Source organism: Loxodonta africana, chromosome 2 (assembly GCF_030014295.1).
Source record: "Loxodonta africana isolate mLoxAfr1 chromosome 2, mLoxAfr1.hap2, whole genome shotgun sequence".
Lineage (NCBI taxonomy): Eukaryota > Metazoa > Chordata > Mammalia > Proboscidea > Elephantidae > Loxodonta > Loxodonta africana.
In genome coordinates, this window is record NC_087343.1 from 42,621,036 (window position 1) to 42,644,650 (window position 23,615).

Genomic DNA, 23,615 nt, shown 5'->3' on the forward strand with positions numbered 1-23,615 from the left:
ATAATTCTATTTCTTCATCTGTGGCCCTAGTGGTTGGCGTGTAAATTTGAATAACAGTCGTATTAACTGGTCTTCCTTGTAGGCGTATGGATATTATCCTATCACTGACAGCATTGTACTTCAGGATAGACCTTGAAATGTTCTTTTTGATGATGAATGCAACACCATTCCTCTTCGAGTTGTCATTCCCACCATAGTAGACTGTATGATTGTCCGATTGAAAACGGCCAATACCAGTCCATTTCAGCTCACTGATGCCTAGGATATCGATGTTTATGTGTTCCATTTCATTTTTGACGATTTCCAATTTTCCTAGATTCATACTTTGTACATTCCAGTTCCGATTATTAATGCATGTTTGCAGGTCTTTCTTCTGAGTCATGCCACATCAGCAGATGAAGGTCCCGAAAGCTTTACTCCATTCACGTCATTAAGGTCGACTCTACTTTGAGGAGGCAGCTCTTCCCCAGTAGTCTTTTCAGTACCTTCCAACCTGGGGCGCTCATCTTCCAGCACTGTATCAGACAATGTTCCGTTGCTATTCATAAGGTTTTCACTGGCTAATGCTTTTCAGAAGTAGACTGCCAGGTCCTTCTTCCCAGTCTGTCTTAGTCTGGAAGCTCAGCTGAAACCTGTCCTCCATGGGTGACCCTGCTGGTATCTGAATGCCGATGGCATAGCTTTGAGCATCACTGCAACACGCTGACTTTATATTCCTAGAATTTATTAATCATAACTTCTCTTTCCGGAAGGAACCCTTAATACTTGGAAATCTAAAGGTTATGTATAGAAATCCTCATGTTTTAAGCTGGAATCAGTTTTGGATGCTCCTATGATTAACTATAAATAGTGTGTTTTTATTTTTTGGATAAGATTATTTCAAAGTGTCAACACATCTGTAGATATTTACGAGCTTAAATGTCATAAAATGTGTACTAACTAACCTGATGCATATGTCATACCACATGTAGGTAACACACCTGTAAATTGTTTGTATTTTGAACCCATTTCATTTTTTGCTTCTGAAGAGGCTGGTTGACCTAAAAAGCACTGAAGTTTTTCCTGGAAAATCTGTGCTGGAGTCAAATTTAATGGTAGCTGCAGACCCTTTTTCTTAGACCTGAAATCACATCAAATTAGGGAAATGAATTCAAATTTTGAAAAAAAGGAAAAATGCACACATCAAGAACAAAACATAAAATTTTAGGAAACAGTGGAATTTGTTTCATTTATTCATCCTATATTAAATAAGAAAAACTCAATGATTAAGTTTGGTATTAAGGCCCTCCATGATTATGCTTCTAATCTATCTCCTCATTCTTCTTTCCCACTGCTGCCTATATATGGACACCCCGGTGGCGTAGTGGTTAAGTGCTACACCTGCTAACCAAAGGGTCAGCAGTTTGAATCTGTCAGGTGCTCCCTGGAAACTCTACAGAGCAGTTCTACTCTGTCCTATAGGGTTGCTGTGAGTCAGAATCAACTTGACGGCACTGGGTTTGGTTTTTTTGGTTGGCCCTATATACGTTCTTCATATATTCCACTGCTCCGTCTTTGCTCATGCTTGGAATGTTTACTCTCCTGATAGCTACTCAATTTGTCAAGATCGTATCTACCCATCAACGCTCACCTCAAATGATACCTCCTACCTAAAGTATTTCTTGACCTTTCCTTACCTGATAATTATTGCTCTCATCATTGTACCAATGGCCCTTTTCTTACCATGATATGTAAATTATACCGTTTTGACCTCTTTTCTCTAGTAAATTATAAGAGCCTTAAGCATATAAACCATGCGCCATTTAAGTTTATATCCACTAACATATCTGACAAAAAGATCTGTACAGAGCAATTATTCAATAAATAAATAGATGAATTGAAAAATGTATTTTAAAAAACAGAGCAATGCCAGAGTATTCAGAAAAAGTGAAATGCAAATTTATTTGATTAGCTTAAACTCAAATCGTATTTGGGAGAAATAAATGCTCCCATTTTAGGCTATAAACATTTTAACATGAGTAAGTAAGCTTCTGAGCTGTCCAACACAGTAGCCACTAGCTGTTGTGGCTATTTAGTTCCTTGGTTGTACTAGTCACATTTCAAGTGCTCAATATACTTGAACATACTGAACATTTCCATCATCAAAGGAAGTTCCACTGGATAATGCTGAAGTAAGGATTCCACATGATCTATAAACAGCAACAATAATAAAAATAGAAAATACTTCAGATGTAACTTTTATACTATTTTGCAACTTAAGTTTGCCTAAAAATACATACCTTGTGAAACTGCTATCATGTTTACAGAACAGCTGGAAGGCCACACCAACTGAAACAGATGTTTTCCAGTCTCCAAGTTTATGTGCTAACCACACAGCCTCTGGAACCAGGCCACCAATAAATAATAATTCAAGTGCATATTCAACTGTCCACACATTAGAGAGATTCTGCTCTCTAACAACACTGGCCACCTTAGAGTGCTGTAGAATAATAAGTCGAAGAGACTGCTCTGTGAGTGAATAAAAGAAAACAGATATTACATTTACATGTATCAGAACTCAGGATTTGGAGTTACTAGAATGTCTCCTTAAATGTGTACTTTTACCTCTCCAATTGACTATTTAGTATTTTTTTACACAAAACCACAACATGGAGATATATAAAATATGCTTCTAAAATAGTATACTCGGAAAGTTTTTTTTTTAATAATAAAGAATGTACCTCATTAGTGCATCTTAATACAAATGCCAGTATTTTTTAAAATTAAACAGAACAACTTTAAATATTAAAATAATAGAAAAACATTAGAGTACATTACATGAAATAAAGGTAAATACTGTTTAATGAAACTTTTGTGTCAGATAACACGTACACACATATAGGCATTTACGTGTACTGGGTCACAATGTACAGTTTATTACTGTGGGCTGAAATATGTGTCTGTCTCTCACACTAGAAAAATATGGAGGGTACCTAGAGCCTCCTGAAGAACCCCAAATGAGACCAGACAACAGTGTTGTGAAGCAGTCCAAGTGTTGAAGATAGTCCTCCACCTCTACCTGCACCTTGAGACAATCACAGAACATAAGAGTTTGAACACATAGTTCAAAATCCACGGTTCTTGGTCTCAGGGAACATCTAACTCAATTGGCGTAACATAGTTTATAAAGAAAATGTTCTACAATCTACTTTGGTGAGCAACATTTGGGGTCTTAAAAGCATGGGGGCAGCCATCTAAGATACTCCACCAGTCTCACCCCATCTGGAGCAAAGGAAAATGAAGAAAACTAAAGAGACAAAGGAAAGATTAGTCCAAAGGACTAATGGACCACAACTACTACAGCCTTCACTAAACTGAGTCCAGTACAACTGGATGGTGCCCAGCTACCATCACCAACTGTTCTGACAAGGATCACAATAAAGGGTCCTGGACACAACTGGAGAAAAATGTAGAACAAAATTTTTACTTACAAAAAAAGATGAAACTTACTGCCCTGACAGAGACTGGAGAAACCCCGAGAGTAAGGCCCCCAGACACCCTTTTAGCTCAATAATGAAGTCACTCCTGAAGTTTACCCTTCAGCCAAAGATTAGACAGGCCCATAAAACAAAACTAGACTAAAGGGATACACCAGCCCAGGGGCAAGGACTAATGCAGGAGGGGACAGGAAAGCTGGTAATAGGGAACCCAAGATTGAAAAGGGAGAGTGTTGACATGACATGGGGTTGGTAACCAATGTCACAAAACAACATGTGTACTGTTTAATGAGAAGACAGTTTGTTCTATAAACCTTCATCTAAAGTTCAAAAATGAAAAAAAGAAGAAAAAATCCATGGTTCTATGACTGAATAAATTTGCTGACCACTTGTTGCTACCTCTATTAAACTTCTAATTAGGTTTATCTTGTACCACTCTAACCTATGTGTTCCTTGCACATATTTATCAGTTGTGTTATCGCCTGCTTAAAGCCCTCAAGTAACTTCGAATAAAATTCAGATTCCTTTCCTGGCTTACATCATCTGGTCTCTGCCTTTCTCTGACTTCACCTCGTAACATTTCCACCATACCCTCTATGGTACAGCCACACCAGCGTTTATGTTCTTCAAATATATCAAGCTTGTCCTTGCTTGGAGGCTTTTAAATAAGCTCGGCTTAGAATGCTCCAAGCCCTGCTGTGCTCATGACTGGCTCTTTCTTGTCATTAAGAGCTCAGCTTAAATGGCAGCTCTTGAGAGTTCTTCCCTAGACACCCATCCAAAATAGCCACTCAGTCACTACTGCGTTACCCTATTTTCATTCTCTGCATAACTATTACCATCAGGTAGTTTTCTTGCTAGTGTATTTATTAATTTAATTTTCGGTCTCAGCCTATTAGAACATAAACTCTATAAGATAGGTATTTCATCTGTTTTTTTTTTTTCCCCATGGAGTTAGGCTAAATCTGTCTCGCGTGTCAAAAAAAACTACAAATGTTGTATATTGTCAATTTCATACGGTGAAGCGTAATATATTCCCAGCACCTAGAACACTGTCTAGCACATAGCAGGTACTCAATTAAAAATAGTAGAAGTAACGAACACTATAAAAATTTCTGTACATTTATCTCCATAAGGGCAAGGCAGTTACCTAGCACAGATTAGGAGCTATCTTGTCCCTACCAAAGAAATGATTAAATACCGATAGAGCAATGTAAATGGTCCAAATAAAATTAAATTCTAAATCTGCAGAGTCGACATTTCTTAAATTTTCATATTTTTGTATATATAAAGGTGGCAGCCCTTTTACTTTAAAAAGAAATTTTATAAATACTAATTTGCTCAAAATTTGTGACCAAAAAATCTATAATTAATAAAAACAGATTCAAGCAATTACCTCTCTCAGATTCTATTCATTCAGGAAGCGTCACTGAGTACCTACTACGTGTCAGGCACTAAGTTAAAACAGTATTATTTCCATAGGGTAATAATCACTATACAATAACAAATAATACGATTTTAAATGTTACATGCAAAAACAAAGGTGTAAAACTGATTTATTTACTGTGTTACCTGTTTTAATATGAAGTGGAGGAAGGACATTCACATTGTGAGGTGGCAAAATGCAAAGCAGCTGATTGGTGAAATAGGCGGCCATGAACCGGGCCATGGACTGGATAACCCTCACTGCTGCTTCAGGATGAACATTTCCAGTCATTCCAAACTGACAGTGAGACTTCTCAGGAGCTAAGGACATAAAGCAAATGCACAAAGGAGATTCGGATGCAACTATCAAAAAGTAATAATATTTAAGTTCCCAATATTACAGAAGAAGAAGACTATAATTAAAATTTTTTTGTGAGATCAACATCCAAATTATAATTGGCATCTATACTTCTTGAAGACAACCTGTAACACCTGTTGCCATTCCAACTCATAGCAACCCTATAGGACAGAACAGAGCTACCCCATAGGACTTCCAAGAAGCAGCTGGTGGATTTGAATTGCCGACCTTTAGGTCAGCTGCCATAACTCTTAACCACCAAGCCTCCTCGTGAAGACAATAACCCTCCAAAAATTAAATAATTATGAGTGTAAACACTTAGGAATTGTTCATTCCTTTATCAGTTTTATTTAAAAACATGAAGGGACTTATAGAAAACAATCCAGACGTGATGGACTTGCAAGCTTGGCATTTCATTTTATAATTTCCCTTCCTCCCTCCTTTTCGAACTTTTTTTTTTAACTAAGAAGGGAGGGGAGGGGTTCACTACAAAAGATAACCTTAAAAACACCATAACAGTGATTCCTAATGCTTTCTCTATACCATTAGATCTGGGAAATATACTCCCATGAATAACAGTGGTTCATTACTATAAGATTCTTTCGGGAGGTAGAAACATAAAGGGAATGAGTGGAACAGAAAAAAAAGGCTGGGGTGGGGTGGTTATATCAGAATTTCTGGGGTGATTCTGATGAGCCCTAGCAGGAACAGAGGACAAGTGTCATCACCATTTGAGAATCAAAACTTATAATAGTAAAAACTAACATTCAGAAATTTGAAAATTAACTAGTTGAAAACTACTACATATAAATACTAACAACATTAACTTTAGGCAATTACAAAAGTTATCTTTCTTTCCAAGAAGCCACTTACTGCACAGTCACATGAATCATTTCTATCTTGTTTACTGTATACCCCATACCTAACCCTCCTATAGTGTTATTGTTGTTAGGAGCCATCAAGTTGGCTCCAACTCATAGTGACCCTATGTACAGCACTCAAAGAAGTATTTGCCAATGAATGTATTTTTTAAAGGAGATCTTGAGAAAATTTTATTAACTTTCAAGTAGTAATCTTCATTTGGTTACTATATTTGGGAAAATTATACTATTTCTTCACATTAAAGTTAAAAATACATGAGATTTTTTTTTCTTCCTGGGTAAAAATTACTGAAGGAATTTACAAAGACAAGCTTTCCAGTAATCTTAATCATGCAGAACTCAGTATGCAAAATTCAAGAATAAGCCCCTCAAATACAGAGCAACCTGATTATAAAAGATATGGTCACAGAGTAAAACTATATAAATTCAGAAGTAAAAAAAAGTTGAAAGGGTAATTTTGTATATGGCACAGGTATAATGCTAATAATGGCAACCTTATGCAAAAAAATTAAATTATATACAATGACATAATAAGGTAGGTGGGCAAAAAAGAGTTAGAATGGTAGGTCGGACCGCTATCCTTCGAAAGACATGCTTACAAGGTTAGCCCTTGGCTAACATCTGGGAACCTGGATTTCAGGAGGTTCCCACCACCCTAACTGATACAAGTGGCTCACCGTGCCTAAACTGAACAATGTGGTTTCTGCTGAACACCTGCTTTCATTCTGGGAATGTGGAATTATAGTCTGTGCTAGGCATAGGGGGCCGATGTGATCAGCCCCCAGTAAAAAACTTGGGCAGAGTCTCTAATGAGCTTCCCTGGTATTCAACAGTTCACATGTGACGTCACAACTTGATGGGGGAATTAACCATATCATGTGTGGCTCCACTGGAGAGAACACTGGAAGCTCGCACCTGGTTTTCCCAGACTTCGCCCCATACACCTTTTCCTTTTGCAGATTTTGCTTTGTATCTTTTCATCATAATACATCATAGCTGTTAGGATAACTATATGCTGAGTTCTGAGTCCTCTCAGTGAGTCACTGAACCTAGGGGAATGCCTGACATAGTAGGGAAATGCCTAATATATTTTTAAAAATTGTTATTAAAAACTAAAACAAATACATTACTATTAGTTTATCTTATCTTGAAGGTTAAGTCATATAACAAAATATGGAGCCTTTCTGGAGGGCAATTTAATACCAGACATCAAAAGTCTCAAAACTCAGAGGAGCCTGAGACTGGAAGAACTAGATGGTACCCAGCTACCATCAATCACGGCCCTGATAGGGAACACAATAGAGAATCTCTGATAGAACGGGGGAACAGTGGGATGCAGACCTCAAATTCCCATAAAAAGACCAGACTTAATGGTTTGACTGAGACTAGAGCGACCCTGGAGGTCATGGTCCCCAGACCCTTTGTTGGCCCAAGGTTGGAATCATTCCCGAAGCCAACTCTTCAAACAGGAATTGGACTGGACTATAAGACAGATAATTATACTGATGAGGAGTGAGCTTCTTGGCTCAAGTAGACAAATCAGACAAATTAGACATGTGGGCAGCTCCTGTCTGGAGGCGAGACGAGAAGGAAAGGAAGCTGGCTGAATGGACACAGGGAACACGGCGGGGAGAGGAGGAATGTGCTATCTCATTAGGGGGAAAGCAGCTAGGAGTACATAGCAAGGTGTGTACAACTTGTTGTATGAAAGACTGACTTCACTTAAAGCACAATAAAATAAAAACAAAAAACTCAGGGGAGATCTAAGTCAACTGGGATAACAGTTCATAGAGATAATGTTCTACACCCCACTTTGGTGAGTAGCACCTGATGTCTTAAAAGCTTGTCAGCAGCCATCTAAGATCCATCTATTGGTCCTATCCCATCTGGAGCAAAGGAGAATGAAGAAAAACCAAAGATACAAGGAAAATACTAGTTAGAAGGACTAAAGGACCACATGAACCACAGCCTCTACCAGCCTGAGCCCAGAAGAAATAATGGTGCCCAGCTACCACCATTGAGGAAACCGTGGCAGTGTAGTGGTTAAGAGTTACGGCTGCTAACCAAAAGGTTCACAATTCGAATCCACCAGGTGCTCCTTGGAAACTCTATGGGGCAATTCTACTCTGTCCTATAGGGTTGCTATGAGTCAGAATCAACTCGACAGCAACAGGTTTTAACCACCACTGACCACTCTAACAGGAATCACAACAGAGAGTCCTGGACAGAGCAGAAGAAAAATGTAGAACAAAATTCAAATTCACAAAAAAAGACCACACTTACTGGCTTGACAGGGGCTGGAGGAACTCTGAGACTATGGTTACCCAACACTTTGCTAATTCAGAACTGAAACTACTCACGAAGCACACTTTTCAGACAATGATTAGACAGGCCTATAAAACTAACAAAACACATGAGGAACATATTTCTTAGCTCAATCAAACACATGAGACCAAATGGGCAACTCCTGCCCAAAAGCAAGGCGAGAAGGTAGGACGGGACAAGAAAACTGGACAAATGGACACAGGGAACCCAGGGTGGAAAGCAGGAGAGTGCTGTCACATTGGGGATTGCAACCAATGTCACAAAATAATATGCGTATAAATTTTTGAATGAGAAGCTAACTTGATCAGTAAACTTTCACCTAAAGCATGATTTTAAAAAAAAGCCTCAAAACTGTGGATCCTCTTTGATCCAGTAACCTCAATTCTAGAAATTTACCCTAAAGAAATTATCAGCAATGTTTATAAAAATTTATGTATACTGCAGTATTTAAAACAGTAAATATGTGACAACAATCTAAAATTTTCAATAATGGGGAAAACATTTAATAGATTTTTAAAAAGATATATTGACATTGGTAAATACTCATCACAATATTAAATTTCAGAAGATTATAAAATAGAATATACAGTGCTGATAATATGCATACATATGTGTGTGTGTGTAGAAAGGTCCAAGACAAAAAGAGGTAGAGCTGCAAGTGATTTTATTTTCTTGTTTATACTTTCCATATTTTCTGCCTAAAATGAACATGCATTACTTTCATAAAGAACACAATTCTGAAAAGATAAAAATGAGAGAGCAGGAGATCGACAGCAGTGGCTGAAACCGTAAAGTTCAGAGTTGGCATGGGATCCATTTAAATCATACATGTGTGAAACAGACACTCAAAGAGGCCTCCTGAAGGAGGACAACTATCCAATAAGACAGGAAATTCTGACACATCAGGCCTTTCTGACACATTCATGTGCATAATTTAAAAGTCTACCACCTTAGAACCGCTGTGATATATTACATATTTGTCCATATACTTCTTTCCCTCTGGTTATTGCTTCATTTAAATACACCTCTTAAAAGGGAAGAGGGAGAATCCAGATACTCTACAGCCTTTTAAACAGGTAAAAACCAGAACACCTCAGAGTGTGATTTTCATCATGTTACTAGACAATTTTAAGTGACAGTTAAAGAATATATAAATATACTAAGAAAAAATACACAGGTACTTGATATTCTAAAATTCAGCTGTAAGAAAATAATTATTGTATCTGTTCAGGAGGCAATAACTGCTAAGCCCTGGAGCTCCAAAGATAAAGAATACTATGCTATTGAAAGCTGACACTCCAAAATAAAACAATGTAACTGAGCACCCCAGAGGCAGAGCAACCAACTTTTATGTATAAGCAATTTCATGCCTAAACCTGTAAAATATAAACTAAAAAGATTAAATATGTTGATTTTTAAAAGAGCATACCTGAACAATCTTCATTTTCTTTTACAGGTAGGTGGGACCACCTCATTATTTCTCTTACTAGCTGATCACACAATCCTTGAGCATCATTCAAATTATAGTCATAGAGGTAGCAGTATAAGAGAGAAAGATAATAGCGTATCTGAAGAAAACACGTCCTTTTTCCTCCTTCAAAATGAAAAGAATTAAGCTTACATTAGAACATGTTAGTAAGGTAATGTTCCATGATCTGGGTACTAGTTAGATGAGTGCGTTCAATTTGTGAAAACTCACCAAGCTGTGTACACTTACACGTAAATGTTTCATACTAAACAAGTTGGCAATACTTTGCTCTTTTTCATTTTAAATTCTCAACAATCTTGTTTCCTTTCATCAGGCCCTAGGATGACTAAGATTTGGTCCAAAGGAAGTTGCCAATCCTCATCATCTCAGCACTGTCTATTAACAACTTCTATCTCAAATACACACAGTACAGTATGCAACAAGAGGAAACATGCTATAAAACCCCTAAGGAACCACACATACATCAAACAGACACTCTCAAGAGACTTTCTGAAAGAGAACAACTATCCAATAAGATAGGAAGCCCTGGCAGCTATGTTCAAATATCTGAGGGGGTTAATTAGGACAGAGACTGCTGGTTGCCTGTCTTTTTTTCATTATTCCAAGTAAGAGAACTTCAGTTTTATTTGGGATTACAATGCACTCAGGTGACAAAAGATCACAATTTCCAGCGGGATGTGACCATATGAAAATGTGACTATGTTCTGAACCAAGAGAATACTGTGTAGAACTTCCAGGAAGGCTGCATCTGGGAGATGCACCCTTTCTTGCCTTTCCCTCCTTCCTTGTTTATGCTGCCTAAAATATAGCTTTGACAGCTGGAGCTCCAGCAGTCATCTCAGCCCACATAACGGCCTTAAGACTGGAAGTCATGCACTAAGGATGACAGAGTAAAACTAAAAGAGTCTGGGTCCTTGATGATACCATGGAAACACTAAATCAGCCCTGGACTGTCAACCTATGGCCGCCTTTCACAAAAAAGAGAAATAAACTTCTTTCTTATTAAAGCCCCTAATACTTTCAGTCTCCATTTCCATTACTAGAAATAACTCCTAATGGATAAAGTTGGAAATTAAATTTAAATGAAATGCCCATAATGGAACTCTATACTTATAAAAACGTTTCTTCATTCAGAACTTCCTAACTCACTGAATGTCACTCTTACTCATCCAGTTGGATAGTCACCAAATCTGAGAACTCCATCAGACTTCTTTCTCCATATCTACTCTGTCACAAGTCCAAAAGATCAAACCTATGAAATATCTCAAATGTGGCCTTTGTTTTCCATTATCCTTAATATTGCTTGGTTCAAGACTTCCTCATTGGACTATGTTTCTTGCTTCTAGGTAAAACCCACATCCCTACACCTCCTCCTGCAAATGACCCTGCACACTGTAACAGAATGATCTTTCTAAATGACCTATATTTGAACAGGCACCTTTCCTACATAAAGTATTTTAATTCATCCCACTGCCTTCAGGATAAAATCATAACTCCTCCACACTGTATACAAGACCCTCCTTCATATTCTAGTACCTACCTACCTTACCAGCCTTAATTCTCATCACTCAACCTCCAATATTACACACATAGGTCATATAATCTAGTCCTCCTAAACTACTTGCAGTTTACCAAACTGTCATGGTTTCTCATGCAGTTTTGCCTTTGGAATATTATATCCTTTGCTTAAACCATTCTCACTACTTTAAACAGCCAATTTCTACTCAGTTTCAAAAGCCAACTCCTCCAAGCCATTTTTCCCAGACTGATGCTCATATCCCATCCTCAGAGTGTGTGACGTGCTCTTATGTGCTCCCCTAGAACCCTAACCATACAAAAAAATGAGAAAAGTGCTAGTTGTTTATCAGGGCTTCAAACTAGTTCATTCTGGTTCTAACTCCTGTTGAGAATTTACATTTCTAACAAGCTCCCTGCTGAGAATCTGCATTTCCACCCCAAATATACTGAATCAGAATCTACATCTTAACAAGATCCTAGGACGTGATTCTTACAAATAACTTCCTGGGAACTTGTTAGAAATCCAAATTCTCAGCAGAGGTTCAAAACAGAATGAGCCAATTCAAAGCCCTGTTGTTTTTGTAATCTCTCCTCCAGAGTGTAAGCAACTTGAGGGTAAAGTTGTTTATTTCAGTTATCCTCAGTGACTGAACAGTTCTGGGCATACAGCAGGCACTAAATAAATACTGGTTAAATAGAGGAATGAATAAAACATATTAAGCCATAGAAGTCAGAAAATAAAGTCAATAATTGGCCATAGTTGACCATGTAGCAGCTGCAGCCAGGGCTAGCTCCAAGGTCACTCCTTAGAACCTCTTATCATCTCAGCCCCACTTTCAGTCTTTTACCATAAAGCTATCATCAGTTTCTAAAAGCCACGCATTCTCATTAAAAACTCCATGTAGCCCGTATTTAATGCAACAGCAAGTCTAACTCACAGGAAATTCTTAAAAGTTGAATGACTTAAGGGCAGAAGGCCTTAGCTACATGTTTCTTTAAATTTCTAAGTATGTGGCAAAATATTTGATCTGTACTTTCCCATCTAGATATTTGCAGTCCCTCTAAATGACAAAAACATTATTTTATTTATGATCTTAATCTCATTTTCTCCCCATCAACAATCAACCACAGATTTCACTACTTATCAAAAAAGGGCAGAAGGAGCCCTATCTATAGGTAACTGAAATGATCCTCAGTGCTACAAATTCCACGACTAAGAATTTCAAATAGGTACTTCTGACAGGTAAGGTGTCTACAATACTACTTCTATCTGAGCATTAAGAAATCATGAGTACACTGAAATCTGGAATTATTTTTAATCTCTGTAGTCAACTAAAATACATTCTTACCCAATATTATGGCAAGTTTTTTTTGTAACACAACCCTACCTTCCTCTAGAGTTTCTTGTAGAGATTTCTTCCACAGCTGAACAGATTCTTCATATGATCCTGATAGAAAACACTCTTCACCTAAAAAGTTTTTAAGCAAAAATTAGTCATAGTTAATTACACAACCTTATAAAAATTTACTTCATTTTCAAATTCAATGGATACCTCTCAGCCAGAAATTATTTTGAAAAGCAAATAATTGTAACCAATTAATAAAATCAAAGCCCAGTTAACTATAGTGCTTATTCATGGAGTTAGAAATTGGTTTTAAGATACTGACCATTTATAGATTTAAGTTCCATGGTTTGGTTCAAGTGATCTCCAGCAGCCTGTAAGTTAGCCTGTATGTGACATAGCAGGGACTTGACAGTAGATGCTTCATGTGTCATCTTTTCAGTTAACTGACTGTCACCTTGAGGAGCGCTTCGACTTAATTGTGCTTGATACCATAAAGTTTTTTTGTACAACGCTCTCCAGAGAACAATCAATCTGCACACAAAATTAGGTAATCATCAAAAGCAAATTTCAAACTAAGGATAAAATCAGGATAGCCCCTTTCGTAGTCATTTTTTTTTTTTTGCCTATATTCTTCACTGATATAACATATATACAAACTCATCAGTCTTGAATATAATGCAGAATCCATACAATCAAAAAATGCATAATATATAGCAGAGAATTCTTCATAAATGTTTCAAGCACTGTGGTCAAAGCAGAAATCAAAATCTTACCAACTTATCACGGCTGCCCAATACCTATATGTGTGTTGCATAGCATTTGGTATAAATCCTAAAAGATTTTTAAATCATAAATCTATGTTAATTATAATAGAGTTTCTTTTGAGGTGATGGCAATAGTTGCACAACCTTGTGAATATACTAAAAACCCATGAATTGTACGCTTTGAAATGGTGAATTTTATCTCAATTTTAAAAAAGGAAAAATGTCTATAATGCCAATGGTATAATAATATTCAAGAAAGTAGTTATACCTGTGGCTTGGCTGTTGAACAAGATTTACTGCTTGAGGATGTATCTTGAAAAATGAGTTCCAAGACCATTTTTCCTGAGAATCATAGTTTTGAAACCTTTGAAAAATAGGTACCACCAATGAGTCTTGATCTGCTGTTCTACTTCCATCAATTGATGTAGAAATAATTTCAGGCTGAAGATTATATATGCCATTTAAATTTGAAGCCACCATTTTAAGTAAATAAAAACAGGCTAAGAGCTTCTCTGAGAATAACTGATCCTGCTGTTGCTGAATCAGCAAAAGTTTTATAGTCTGTGAGGTCAGCTTCACCAAATGTTCCACATCTTGTTGGTATCTCATATCCCAATACTGGATTGATAAACACTGATGGAAAAGCTGAAAGATACTAAGCATCCATGCATTATCTGTTGGGCTCTTGCCTAAAAAAATATGATGTTTAGGGAAAGGACATTTTACAAATTGAAGAATGTAGAAAAAATGAGTGATACAAACTACTGTATAATTTAACATTAAATTTTTTTCTGTCACATTTTTTGAAATTCCTATATTCCACGCTGCAAGGAGATTTTTCTGGATAGAGAGCAGCTCTGTAATGGTTCTATCTGTCTCCTCAGTGTCATCCTTTGCATGTATCGTATCAAACATAGATGCAAATTCCAATCTTCCCTCCTTGACACTACTGAATAACAGATCATTTTTTTGGTTCCAAAAAGGGAATAAGTTGTTTGGAAAGTGTTTGCCTTCATTAGTTCCTTCTGCCTCAAAATCCTAAAACATGAGGGGAAAATTATAATTAATAACATGTAGTATCTTAGAATAAATTTAGTATTTTCAAATTTCTCTTCCCTTTAACAAGGGATAAAATCTGTTTCTTGGAATAAAATCAATACATAATTGTTCAAAATAAATAAAACACTGTTACTACATACCTGCAAATCTTCTGTTTTTTCATTTAACTCCAGTGTTTCTTCTGCCTGCAAGAATTTGGGAATAGTCAAATCAGCTGAACTTTCCTTTCCTTGCTGTTTTAACAGACTAGACCTTAGGGAATCCAACGATCGCAAGTTCAGCCCCTCGCCTTTGGGCTAAAGGAGAAAAGATAACAGATTTCCAAGAGTAAAATTTTATCAGTAATTTTATTATAAGAAATTTAAAATCTTAAAGTGTATATGTATCATTCAAGGACATTATTATCAGTATAGTTTTATTTGAAAAAGGAAAAGACACCAACTTTTAAGTTATTTGCCAGTGATGCCAAAAAAGTACTACAAAAAAAAAAAGTACTATACCTTAGACAATAACACACTTTGGTATGTTTTCTCAAGCCTCTGGGTTGAATCAAGTAGAAGTGATCTCATGAGCACTGATGGAGACAGGTTATCAAGAAATCGAAGGGTTGTGACCATATAGCCATCAGAAATAATGAGGTAGGGTAACCGTGAGTGAGCCTTTATGGAAAATCTCTGTCTCGTAGGGTCACTATCAGAAGCTGATGAATCTACAGAATTATTGGAATCTTGAAATGTAAACTGCTGTGGTCTAGCAAACAAACATTAAAATACAATAATCAGTAAGAGAAAAACCTTTAGGGAAACAATATTACTCCAAAGAAAATTAACAAAGCAAAATTACACTAAAAGTAACAGAATGACAAAGCAAGCAAATGTAATAAGAAACAAAAGCATTAAATGTGTCTATCCAGTTTGTTTCGTTTGTTTGTTTGTTTCTGGGGGGAGTTGTTTGGTTTTGATTTTTCCTCCAGTTGCTGTTGAGTCAACTTTGACTCATGGCGACCCCATGTGAGTCAGAGTAGAACCGTGCTCCATGGGGTTTTCAGTGACAGATTTTCTTGGAAGTAGATCACTTTCTTTCTTTCTTCCAAGGCATCTCGGGATGGACTCAAACCTCTAACGTTTCAGTTAGTAGGTGAACACATCAAACATTTGCACCACCCAGGGACTCCTAAATGTATCTACATCTGTCAGGAAAACATAATATAACTGATTAAATCATCTATAGGTTTATATGGGCTTTTTAATTTTTTTCCTGAATTAGGACATTTACTCTATTGCTTTTAATTTACATATCAGAAAAGAGTAACTTCCCCAAAATGACACAGTTAATAAACAAAAGAACCAAGATTTGAATCTTGACCTGCCTGATTTCAGAGCCAAACTGTTATCCCATCTCATAACTAAAAGTGGCTAAATTCTAAAGTTGTCTATCCATTTTCAACAACTTTTTCTCTTTGGGAAAAAAGTAGATAAACCATGTGCCAAATTAATTTTGAGATTAATTTATCTTAATATATCTGCTATATATCGTTCTTAAGAGTTGGAATTAACTCAACAGCAATGGTTTGTTTTTTTTTTTAATTAACTTTCATATCCGAGTAAATAAATTTTCTAGCACTACCGAATATTTAAGTAAATGATTTATACTTACATAGTCACAATGTCAAATTTTCAGCAGGATTAAGCCACAAAAAGAAATAGAAGAGAACTATAAATAAGAAACAGATATTGAGATGACAGACTCAAAGTAAGAATAAGACAATCTGAAAGAGGAAATTATAAAAAAAAAAAACACACAGGAAAAGTAATACCAAAAGAGAAAAGTTCTGTAAACAAATTAAAACAATCAAATATCTCACCTATATGTTATCAGTGGATGAAGAGGGATAAATTCTGCTGGCCCAAATTCTATAGAGCAACCAAATGTAATTAACGTTAGCAATTCACCTTGGCAGGTCAGTAAAACCAGAGAGCCACGTTTTAAAACACAAGTCAGAAAAAGATTATCATGTGTCCAGCTGATATCACCTACCCAGTAGGACCTAGAAAAAGCAAGAGCCAACACGTTAAGAAAGGGCTCTCTACAATGTCTTTGACAGCTTGTACTGGGCTGTACCAAGCAGGGATGAGACATTTTAAAAAATGAGGGCAAAGAATGGATTTTAGGCAATTACCACACACATTTCATGAATTTTACTTTCTAGGATAAAGATGTAGCCTTGGTGGCACAGTCGTTAAGAGCTCGGCTGCTAACTAAAAGTTTGGCAATTCAAATCCAACAGCCGCTCTTGGAATCCCTATGGGATAGTTCTACTCTGTCCTAGAGAGTTGCTGAGTCAGAATGGACTCCACAGCAATGGTTTTTTGGTTTTAGGATAGAGGTAAGTAAGAAAAAGAAGCTCGTGCTACCCTACACAATACACCAGGGAGAAATTTACTTGGATTCATAAGCAACTTATCAAACGAAAATTCTCCCTAAAAAGAGTATAGTTTTTTAGTCACTCATGTTAACTGCAATGAATTTTACTCCAACTGAAGTCCACAATCAAGGCCTACTGATAGATGTCAAGTCTAGTGCTACAGCTTGCTAGAGTTCTACTCATCAGTGGAAAAGTTGTCATTGTAATTATTCCTTAAATATTTGGTAATCTTAATATTTCATGAAAACAAAAAATACCTCCTCCTCAGGAAAATGATGGACACCCTAAGGCAAACAGACCACTTCACTGAGAACAATAATACTTTTGGAAAGGAACTTTTGGGGAGGTAAAGAAAATGAAGAGACAAGGCTGGATGAACTTGAAAATTTTGGAAATTCAGAGAACAGCATAGAAAAGTATTCAGAAAAGGAAGTAGGAGGACTCCAAAGGAAATCTTTCTATTCTACAATCCCACTTATGTCCTGCTGGTAGCTCACTGCCATCCAAAGTCATCTCCTATTAGAATGGTTGCATAACTTGAAGAGTAAAATCAATGTCACTAAACTGTACATGTAGATGTTGCTGATGGATGCTCTGTTGTGTATATTCTCAACAAAAATTTAAAAAAAAATCAGTCATCTCATATGTTGCTATGGGCCTAGATGCAAAGGATGTAAACTTCATTTAAAAGGCCATAAACAAGCCAGCCTCCCAGAGTAAATAATGGTTTTCACAACCCAGCCTTTTTCATTTCAGCCTCTTCAATTAAACCTAGTATTTCTCTACTCAATCAAATTCCACACCCACTAAGAAGACATAGGAAGAAATGCAAGAGAAAAGAAAACATGTTCATGAAGTTTGTACTCCACCAGGCCTTCTTTAAAAAGTATTTAATGCTTCCTTCTTGGAAACTCTATGGGGCAGTTCTACTCCGTCCTATACGGTCACTATGAGTCGGAATCGACTTGACGGCACTGGGTTTTTTGGGGAGTTGGGTTTACATAAAGCAGCTTTTAGATAGACTCTACCCAGAACAAATGCTGAAGTAAACTGCATTATCTAAACGATACCTACTGAATTAGTAGAACCTTAAACATATTAAATGACCGGAAAACAACACTATTTAGCAGTAGAAAAGAGTTCTTACCTGATAAGTGTAGCTGGAACGACAGGATTCTTGTTGCTACATCCTTTAAGGCTACCAGAGAGGGTAACAAAATTCAGGGTGTTTATAAATAATACCTGAGTTGCCTAGAAAGAAAAAAGACCACAAACCTTTAAAATGACTTTACTCATTACTTATAATCCTAGAGACCTAGAGATCTTTTATGTCTACCTTTATAAACTACCCAGGGAGTCTTTTCATACTATGCTCCTCCTTAAGAACTCAGTTAACCAAAAAAAAATTTTTTTAATTAAAAAAAAAAGACCTCAGTTACCACTTCGTACTTCTTTCCTCCTTTCCGTTTATCCTCCTTCACTTCTGAGGGTCAAGTTTTAAAAATTATAAAAGCTGATAGTTTAAAATAATTTTAAAAATCCACAATGTTAAGTTGGATTAGAAAATATCAATTTAAAGAACATAAAATTGTATTTAAAAAAAAAAATCTTCAGTTAAAAAAAAAATCTCAAATTCTCTTTTTTATAGATTAAGCTATAAAAACTGTTTTATAGGTTACTTTCTAAGACAGATTATATATTTACTGACCTTTGGGTCTTTCTGATTAAGAGTTACTGCCAGGGTAAGGCCATCTCTTGAAAAGGCAGAAATTAGAGCTCCTCTTGACTTTACAGGTTCACACTTAGGAATTAGGCTGCAGAGAAAACAGTCCTGTTGTGCCCAATGAACCTGATATGGCAATGATCTAAGAAATTAATGAAATAAATTCAAACAGTAAGTACAGTAACTCTTAGATAGCTCATTAAAAAAAAAAAAATTAAAGGGGTCACCTAAATTCCAACTTGTGCACATATACAGAGAGGGCCTCTTAGTGACCATTCAGAGTTTCATTCAGAGCAGTAAAGAGGAGTTACCAGTTAGTTAAACAAGCTCAACATTGGAGTTTTGTTAGTAGTACCATGCTCTTTAGACGACCATCAATACGCCTGCTTCCACTAACAGTTTAGATACCCATATCTACACAACAGCAACAATTTTTACAAGGATTAAGATGGTGCAGAGGAGAAAACTGAGGATTGTCATGATGTTCTATACCTTGCCTTTAGTGGTGGTTATACAGCTCTCTCTCTATACATATGTGTGTGTGCATATATACACATGCACACATATATACACATGCACACACACATATATATATAAATAAAAATAAATGTATTAGAAAGTTCAAATAAGTTATGTCTGTTTTAAGTTTCAATTACATCATTTTTTGAAATAATTATTTTATAGTCATAAGCTGTTAGGTACCACGGAGTAGGTTCCAACTCATACTGACCCTATGTACAACAAAACACTGCCCAGTACTGCACATCCTCGCACTCGTTGCTATGTTGGAGCTCATTGTTGGCAGCCACTGTGTCAATTCGTCTCGCTGAGGGTCTTCCTCTTTTTCGCTAACCCTCTACTTTACCAAGCAGGATGTCTTTCTCCAGGGCCTGGTCCCTCCTGACAACGTGTCCAAAGTACCGAAGACAAAGTCTCACTATCCTTGCTTCTAGGCAGCGTTCTGGTTGTGCTTCTTCTAAGACAGATTTGTTCCTTCTTCTGGCAGTCTATGGTATATTCAGTATTCTTCGCCAACACCATAATTCAAATGCACCAACTCTTCTTCGGTCTTCATTTTTCATTGTCCAACTTTTGCATGCATACGAGGTGACTGAAAATACCATGGCTTGGGTCAGGCATACCTTACTCCTCAAACTGACATCTCTGCTTTTTAATACTTTGGTCTTTTGCAGCAGATTTACCCAATAAAATACATCATTTGATTTCCTGGCTGCTGCTTCCACGGGCACTGATGGTGGATCCAAGTAAAATGACATCCCTGACAATTTCAATACTCTCTCCATCTATCATGATGTTGCTTATTGGTCCAGTTGTGAGGATTTTTGTTTTATGTTGAGGTGTAATCCATGCGGAAAGCTACAGTCTTTGATCTTCATCAGTAAGTGCTTCAAGTCCTCTTCACTTTCAGTGAGCAAGGTTGTGCCATCTGCACACTGGACGTCACTAATGAGTCTTCCTGCAATTCTGATGCTGTATTCGCTTTCATATAGTCCAGCTTCTCATATTATATTTGCTCAGCATTCAGACTGAATAAGTACAGTAAAAGGATACAACCCTAACGCATATCTTTCCTGATTTTAAACCACACAGTATCCCTTGTTCTGTTCAAAAGACTGCCTCTTGGTCTACGTACAGGTTACACATGAGCATAATTAAGTGTTCTGGGAATTTCCATTCTCGCCATGTTATCCATAATTTTTATGACCCACAGAGTCGGATGCCTTTGTGTAGTCAATAAAACACAAGCAAGTATCTTTCTGGTATTCTCCGCTTTCAACCAAGATCTGTCTGACATCAGCAATGATATCCCTCATTCCACATCATCTTCTGAATTTGGCTTGAATTTCTGGCAGTTCCCTGTTGACGTACTGCTGCAATTGTTTTTGAGTGATCTTCTGCAAAATTTTACTTGCGTGTGATATTAATGATATTGTTCAATAATTTCTGCATTCTGTTGGATCACCTTTCTTTGGAATAGGCACAAATATGAATCTCTTCCAGTTGCTTGGCGAGGTAGCTGTTTTCCAAATTTCTTGGCTTAAATGACTGAGTGCTTCCAGCATTTGGATCTTTTTGTTGAAATATCTTAATTGGTATTCTGTCAATTCCTGGAGCCTTGTTTTCCACCAATGCCTTCAGTGCAGCTTGGACTTCTTCCTCCAATATCATCAGTTCTTCATCATATGGTTGCCTCCTGAAATGGGTGAAATGCTACCACTCATCTGTCGGTTTGTCATAATGTGGTGGCTTGTGCATTGCTGTGATGCTGGAAGCTATGCCACTTATATTTCAAATCCATAAGACATAAGAAATTTAGCCTGCTTTATATTTTACGTGTTGTCACTTCCAAGAAGAGAGACAAAACAAAAAACACAAGTAAAAAAAAAGGACTTTCTATATTAAACATTTAGAAAATAACAGCTAAAAAAATAGAGCAATACTTATGGAAGAGAGAATTTGTAGGGATTCAGAAGTTGAAATTCATATTAATATTTGCCAATCTTGTTATATTTATATAGGCCAAGAGATAACAACATTTTTAAAAGGGAAAGAAGATAAGGAAGAAGGGAACATTTACCTCACCTTATGGGTATAAATACATTCTCATGCCACCGAACTGCCAGAAATGTTAACTTCAGGCATTCCCCAGAATAAAAAGTAAATGAACACAAGCAGCAGTCTCCAAATAACTATAGATAAATTTAAGATACTTTAGTTTAAAATTACTCTGAAAATAAATCAAGATACATAAAACGTACAATTCTCATCATAAATAAAATGGAAAATATTGCGATTCTGTTTGTATTTTATCCTTAACATTAAGCTAAAGGCTACATATTTATTTTTGTGAGCAAGAGGCATGCTGCAATTGGGAAAACAGATAGCAGTTTAGTCTCTAACAAAAACTCTGCCATTCACCGTAGATATAACTGCAAAGATTTTTATATGTTTATTTTTCTCTCTTCGTTTATAGTTATTGAAACCAGAGCAACAATCCAGGGTTGGGGGGAGAGGAGACGGTAGTAGGAGCAGAAAAACAACAAAACTTCAAAATGTAATTTTTAAATAGTCAGTGAATTGGGTAAAATCTTGCCCATCCATACAAAGAATACCAAGCAGCTACTTAAAATGTTTTTAATGACTGAATGAGTTATTTCCTGGAAATTAAATGGCTTACTTAATATCACTCAATTCTAGTTTGTTAAATTACAAATAAAGTTATATTTAAAATCCAGGTAAAGAAAAAGCAGATTCTAAGTTCAAACAACTTTTAATATTTTTTTAAAAATGTAACCAAGAAATAAAAAACTATCTTTTCCATACAATAATTTCAGTTACTATAACAATTTTGTATAACAATTAATGATGACTAGAGATACAATTGTTTTTTTTTTTAGAGATACAAAGCTATGTCACTACACATTCTGCTGAATAACTTCACAGATAGTGTCTGTTATTAGAGTCTGAGATCACAACCCTTATAACCCCTATCTGATTTGGATTTTACCTCATTTTTTATGAAAACGGCATGTATCACAGCTTCTTTATCTTCAGTGGAAGGCAAAAGAACTGTCTCCTCAGGTCTGATCTGGGACCACTGGCCCACCAGTGAAGGACTTTTAGAAGAGACGATATTCTTAGAATCCAAATACTCCCAAAGGAATGTGCAACCAGAGGGCATTGTAAGCAGAACTCTTTTCCCATCTCCAGATACATATAAATACAATCTCAAAGAGCTTGCTTAAACAAAAAAAAAAAAAAAAAGAAATTAAACCTCTAAAGCCCGAATTCCCCCCACAAAGTACATAATTTATCTATTCCAGACAATAAGAAACCCAAATGATCTTACCATTCAGGATGTTAAAATAAGGTTGTTGTTAGTTGCCATCGAGTTGATTCCGACTCATGGCGAACTTGTGTGTGCAATGTAGAACTGCTCCATAAGGTTTTCAAGGTTGTGACTTTTGGAAGCAGATTGCCAGGCCTATCTTCCAAGGCACCTCTGGGTGGGTTCAAACGACCAATCTTTTGGCCAGTAGTTGAGTGTTTAACTGTTTACACCACCCAAGGACTCCTTAAAACTAAGGTGCTAGTAATAAATTAAAAGTACAAATAATAGTAAAATTTATGAAGTACTTAATATGCGATATCAAGAACTCACTGTTAAACAGATATGTTAGCCATGCCAGACTTCTTTTGCAAGATGAATCTGGGTATCACAGATAAACATCAGCAAATAAAATATACACACATACATGTATATATATATATCTTTTATATATAAATGTGTGTGTTTTTTTTATATACCTACTCCTCACTTATCAACTATCTCATTATCTCATATTTTGTATTTACAACAAAAGTAAAGAATCTACTCTTCTACTATTTTGATCATTAACGACATAGGTCTAATAGTAATGAATGCCAAGGCGCGATGGGAGGGTAATGATGCTGTGCGATGGCTGTGATTAACAGGTAACGTTATATGTCAACTTGGCTGGGCCATGATTCTAACAGGTTTGGCAATTATGCAATGATGTAATTTGGCAGTTATGTAATGATGCAGTCATCCTCCATTTTGTGACCTGATGTGGTCATCATCTATTTTCACATAACACAGATTTTCACATAAGGCTGATTTTTGCTATAATGACCTGGTCTTTGGAATCTAACCATGTCAATAAATGAGAAGTGGGTACAAATATACAAATACGTGTGTGTGTGTGTGTTGTGTGTTGTGTGTGGAGCCCTGGTGGCACAGTGGTTAAGAGCTTGGCTGCTAACCAAAATATCAGCAGTTCAAA

At 36.4% G+C, this 23,615-nt stretch overlaps 1 protein-coding gene across 1 annotated transcript in view; it reads right to left on the minus strand.

The window, feature by feature from the left end:
- Positions 1-23,615, minus strand: part of CPLANE1 (ciliogenesis and planar polarity effector complex subunit 1) — a 175,812-nt gene that overhangs the window by 144,793 nt on the left and 7,404 nt on the right. The window contains exons 6-19 of the mRNA XM_064271392.1: positions 22,319-22,551; positions 21,394-21,500; positions 18,775-18,931; positions 18,214-18,317; positions 16,506-16,688; positions 15,142-15,391; positions 14,782-14,937; positions 13,851-14,620; positions 13,141-13,349; positions 12,861-12,941; positions 9,895-10,059; positions 5,049-5,222; positions 2,280-2,508; positions 981-1,120 (exon numbers count right to left, since the gene is read on the minus strand). Of these exons, the coding sequence (XP_064127462.1) occupies positions 981-1,120; positions 2,280-2,508; positions 5,049-5,222; positions 9,895-10,059; positions 12,861-12,941; positions 13,141-13,349; positions 13,851-14,620; positions 14,782-14,937; positions 15,142-15,391; positions 16,506-16,688; positions 18,214-18,317; positions 18,775-18,931; positions 21,394-21,500; positions 22,319-22,551 (2,958 nt within the window). The remainder of the gene's footprint in view (positions 1-980; positions 1,121-2,279; positions 2,509-5,048; positions 5,223-9,894; positions 10,060-12,860; positions 12,942-13,140; positions 13,350-13,850; positions 14,621-14,781; positions 14,938-15,141; positions 15,392-16,505; positions 16,689-18,213; positions 18,318-18,774; positions 18,932-21,393; positions 21,501-22,318; positions 22,552-23,615) is intronic.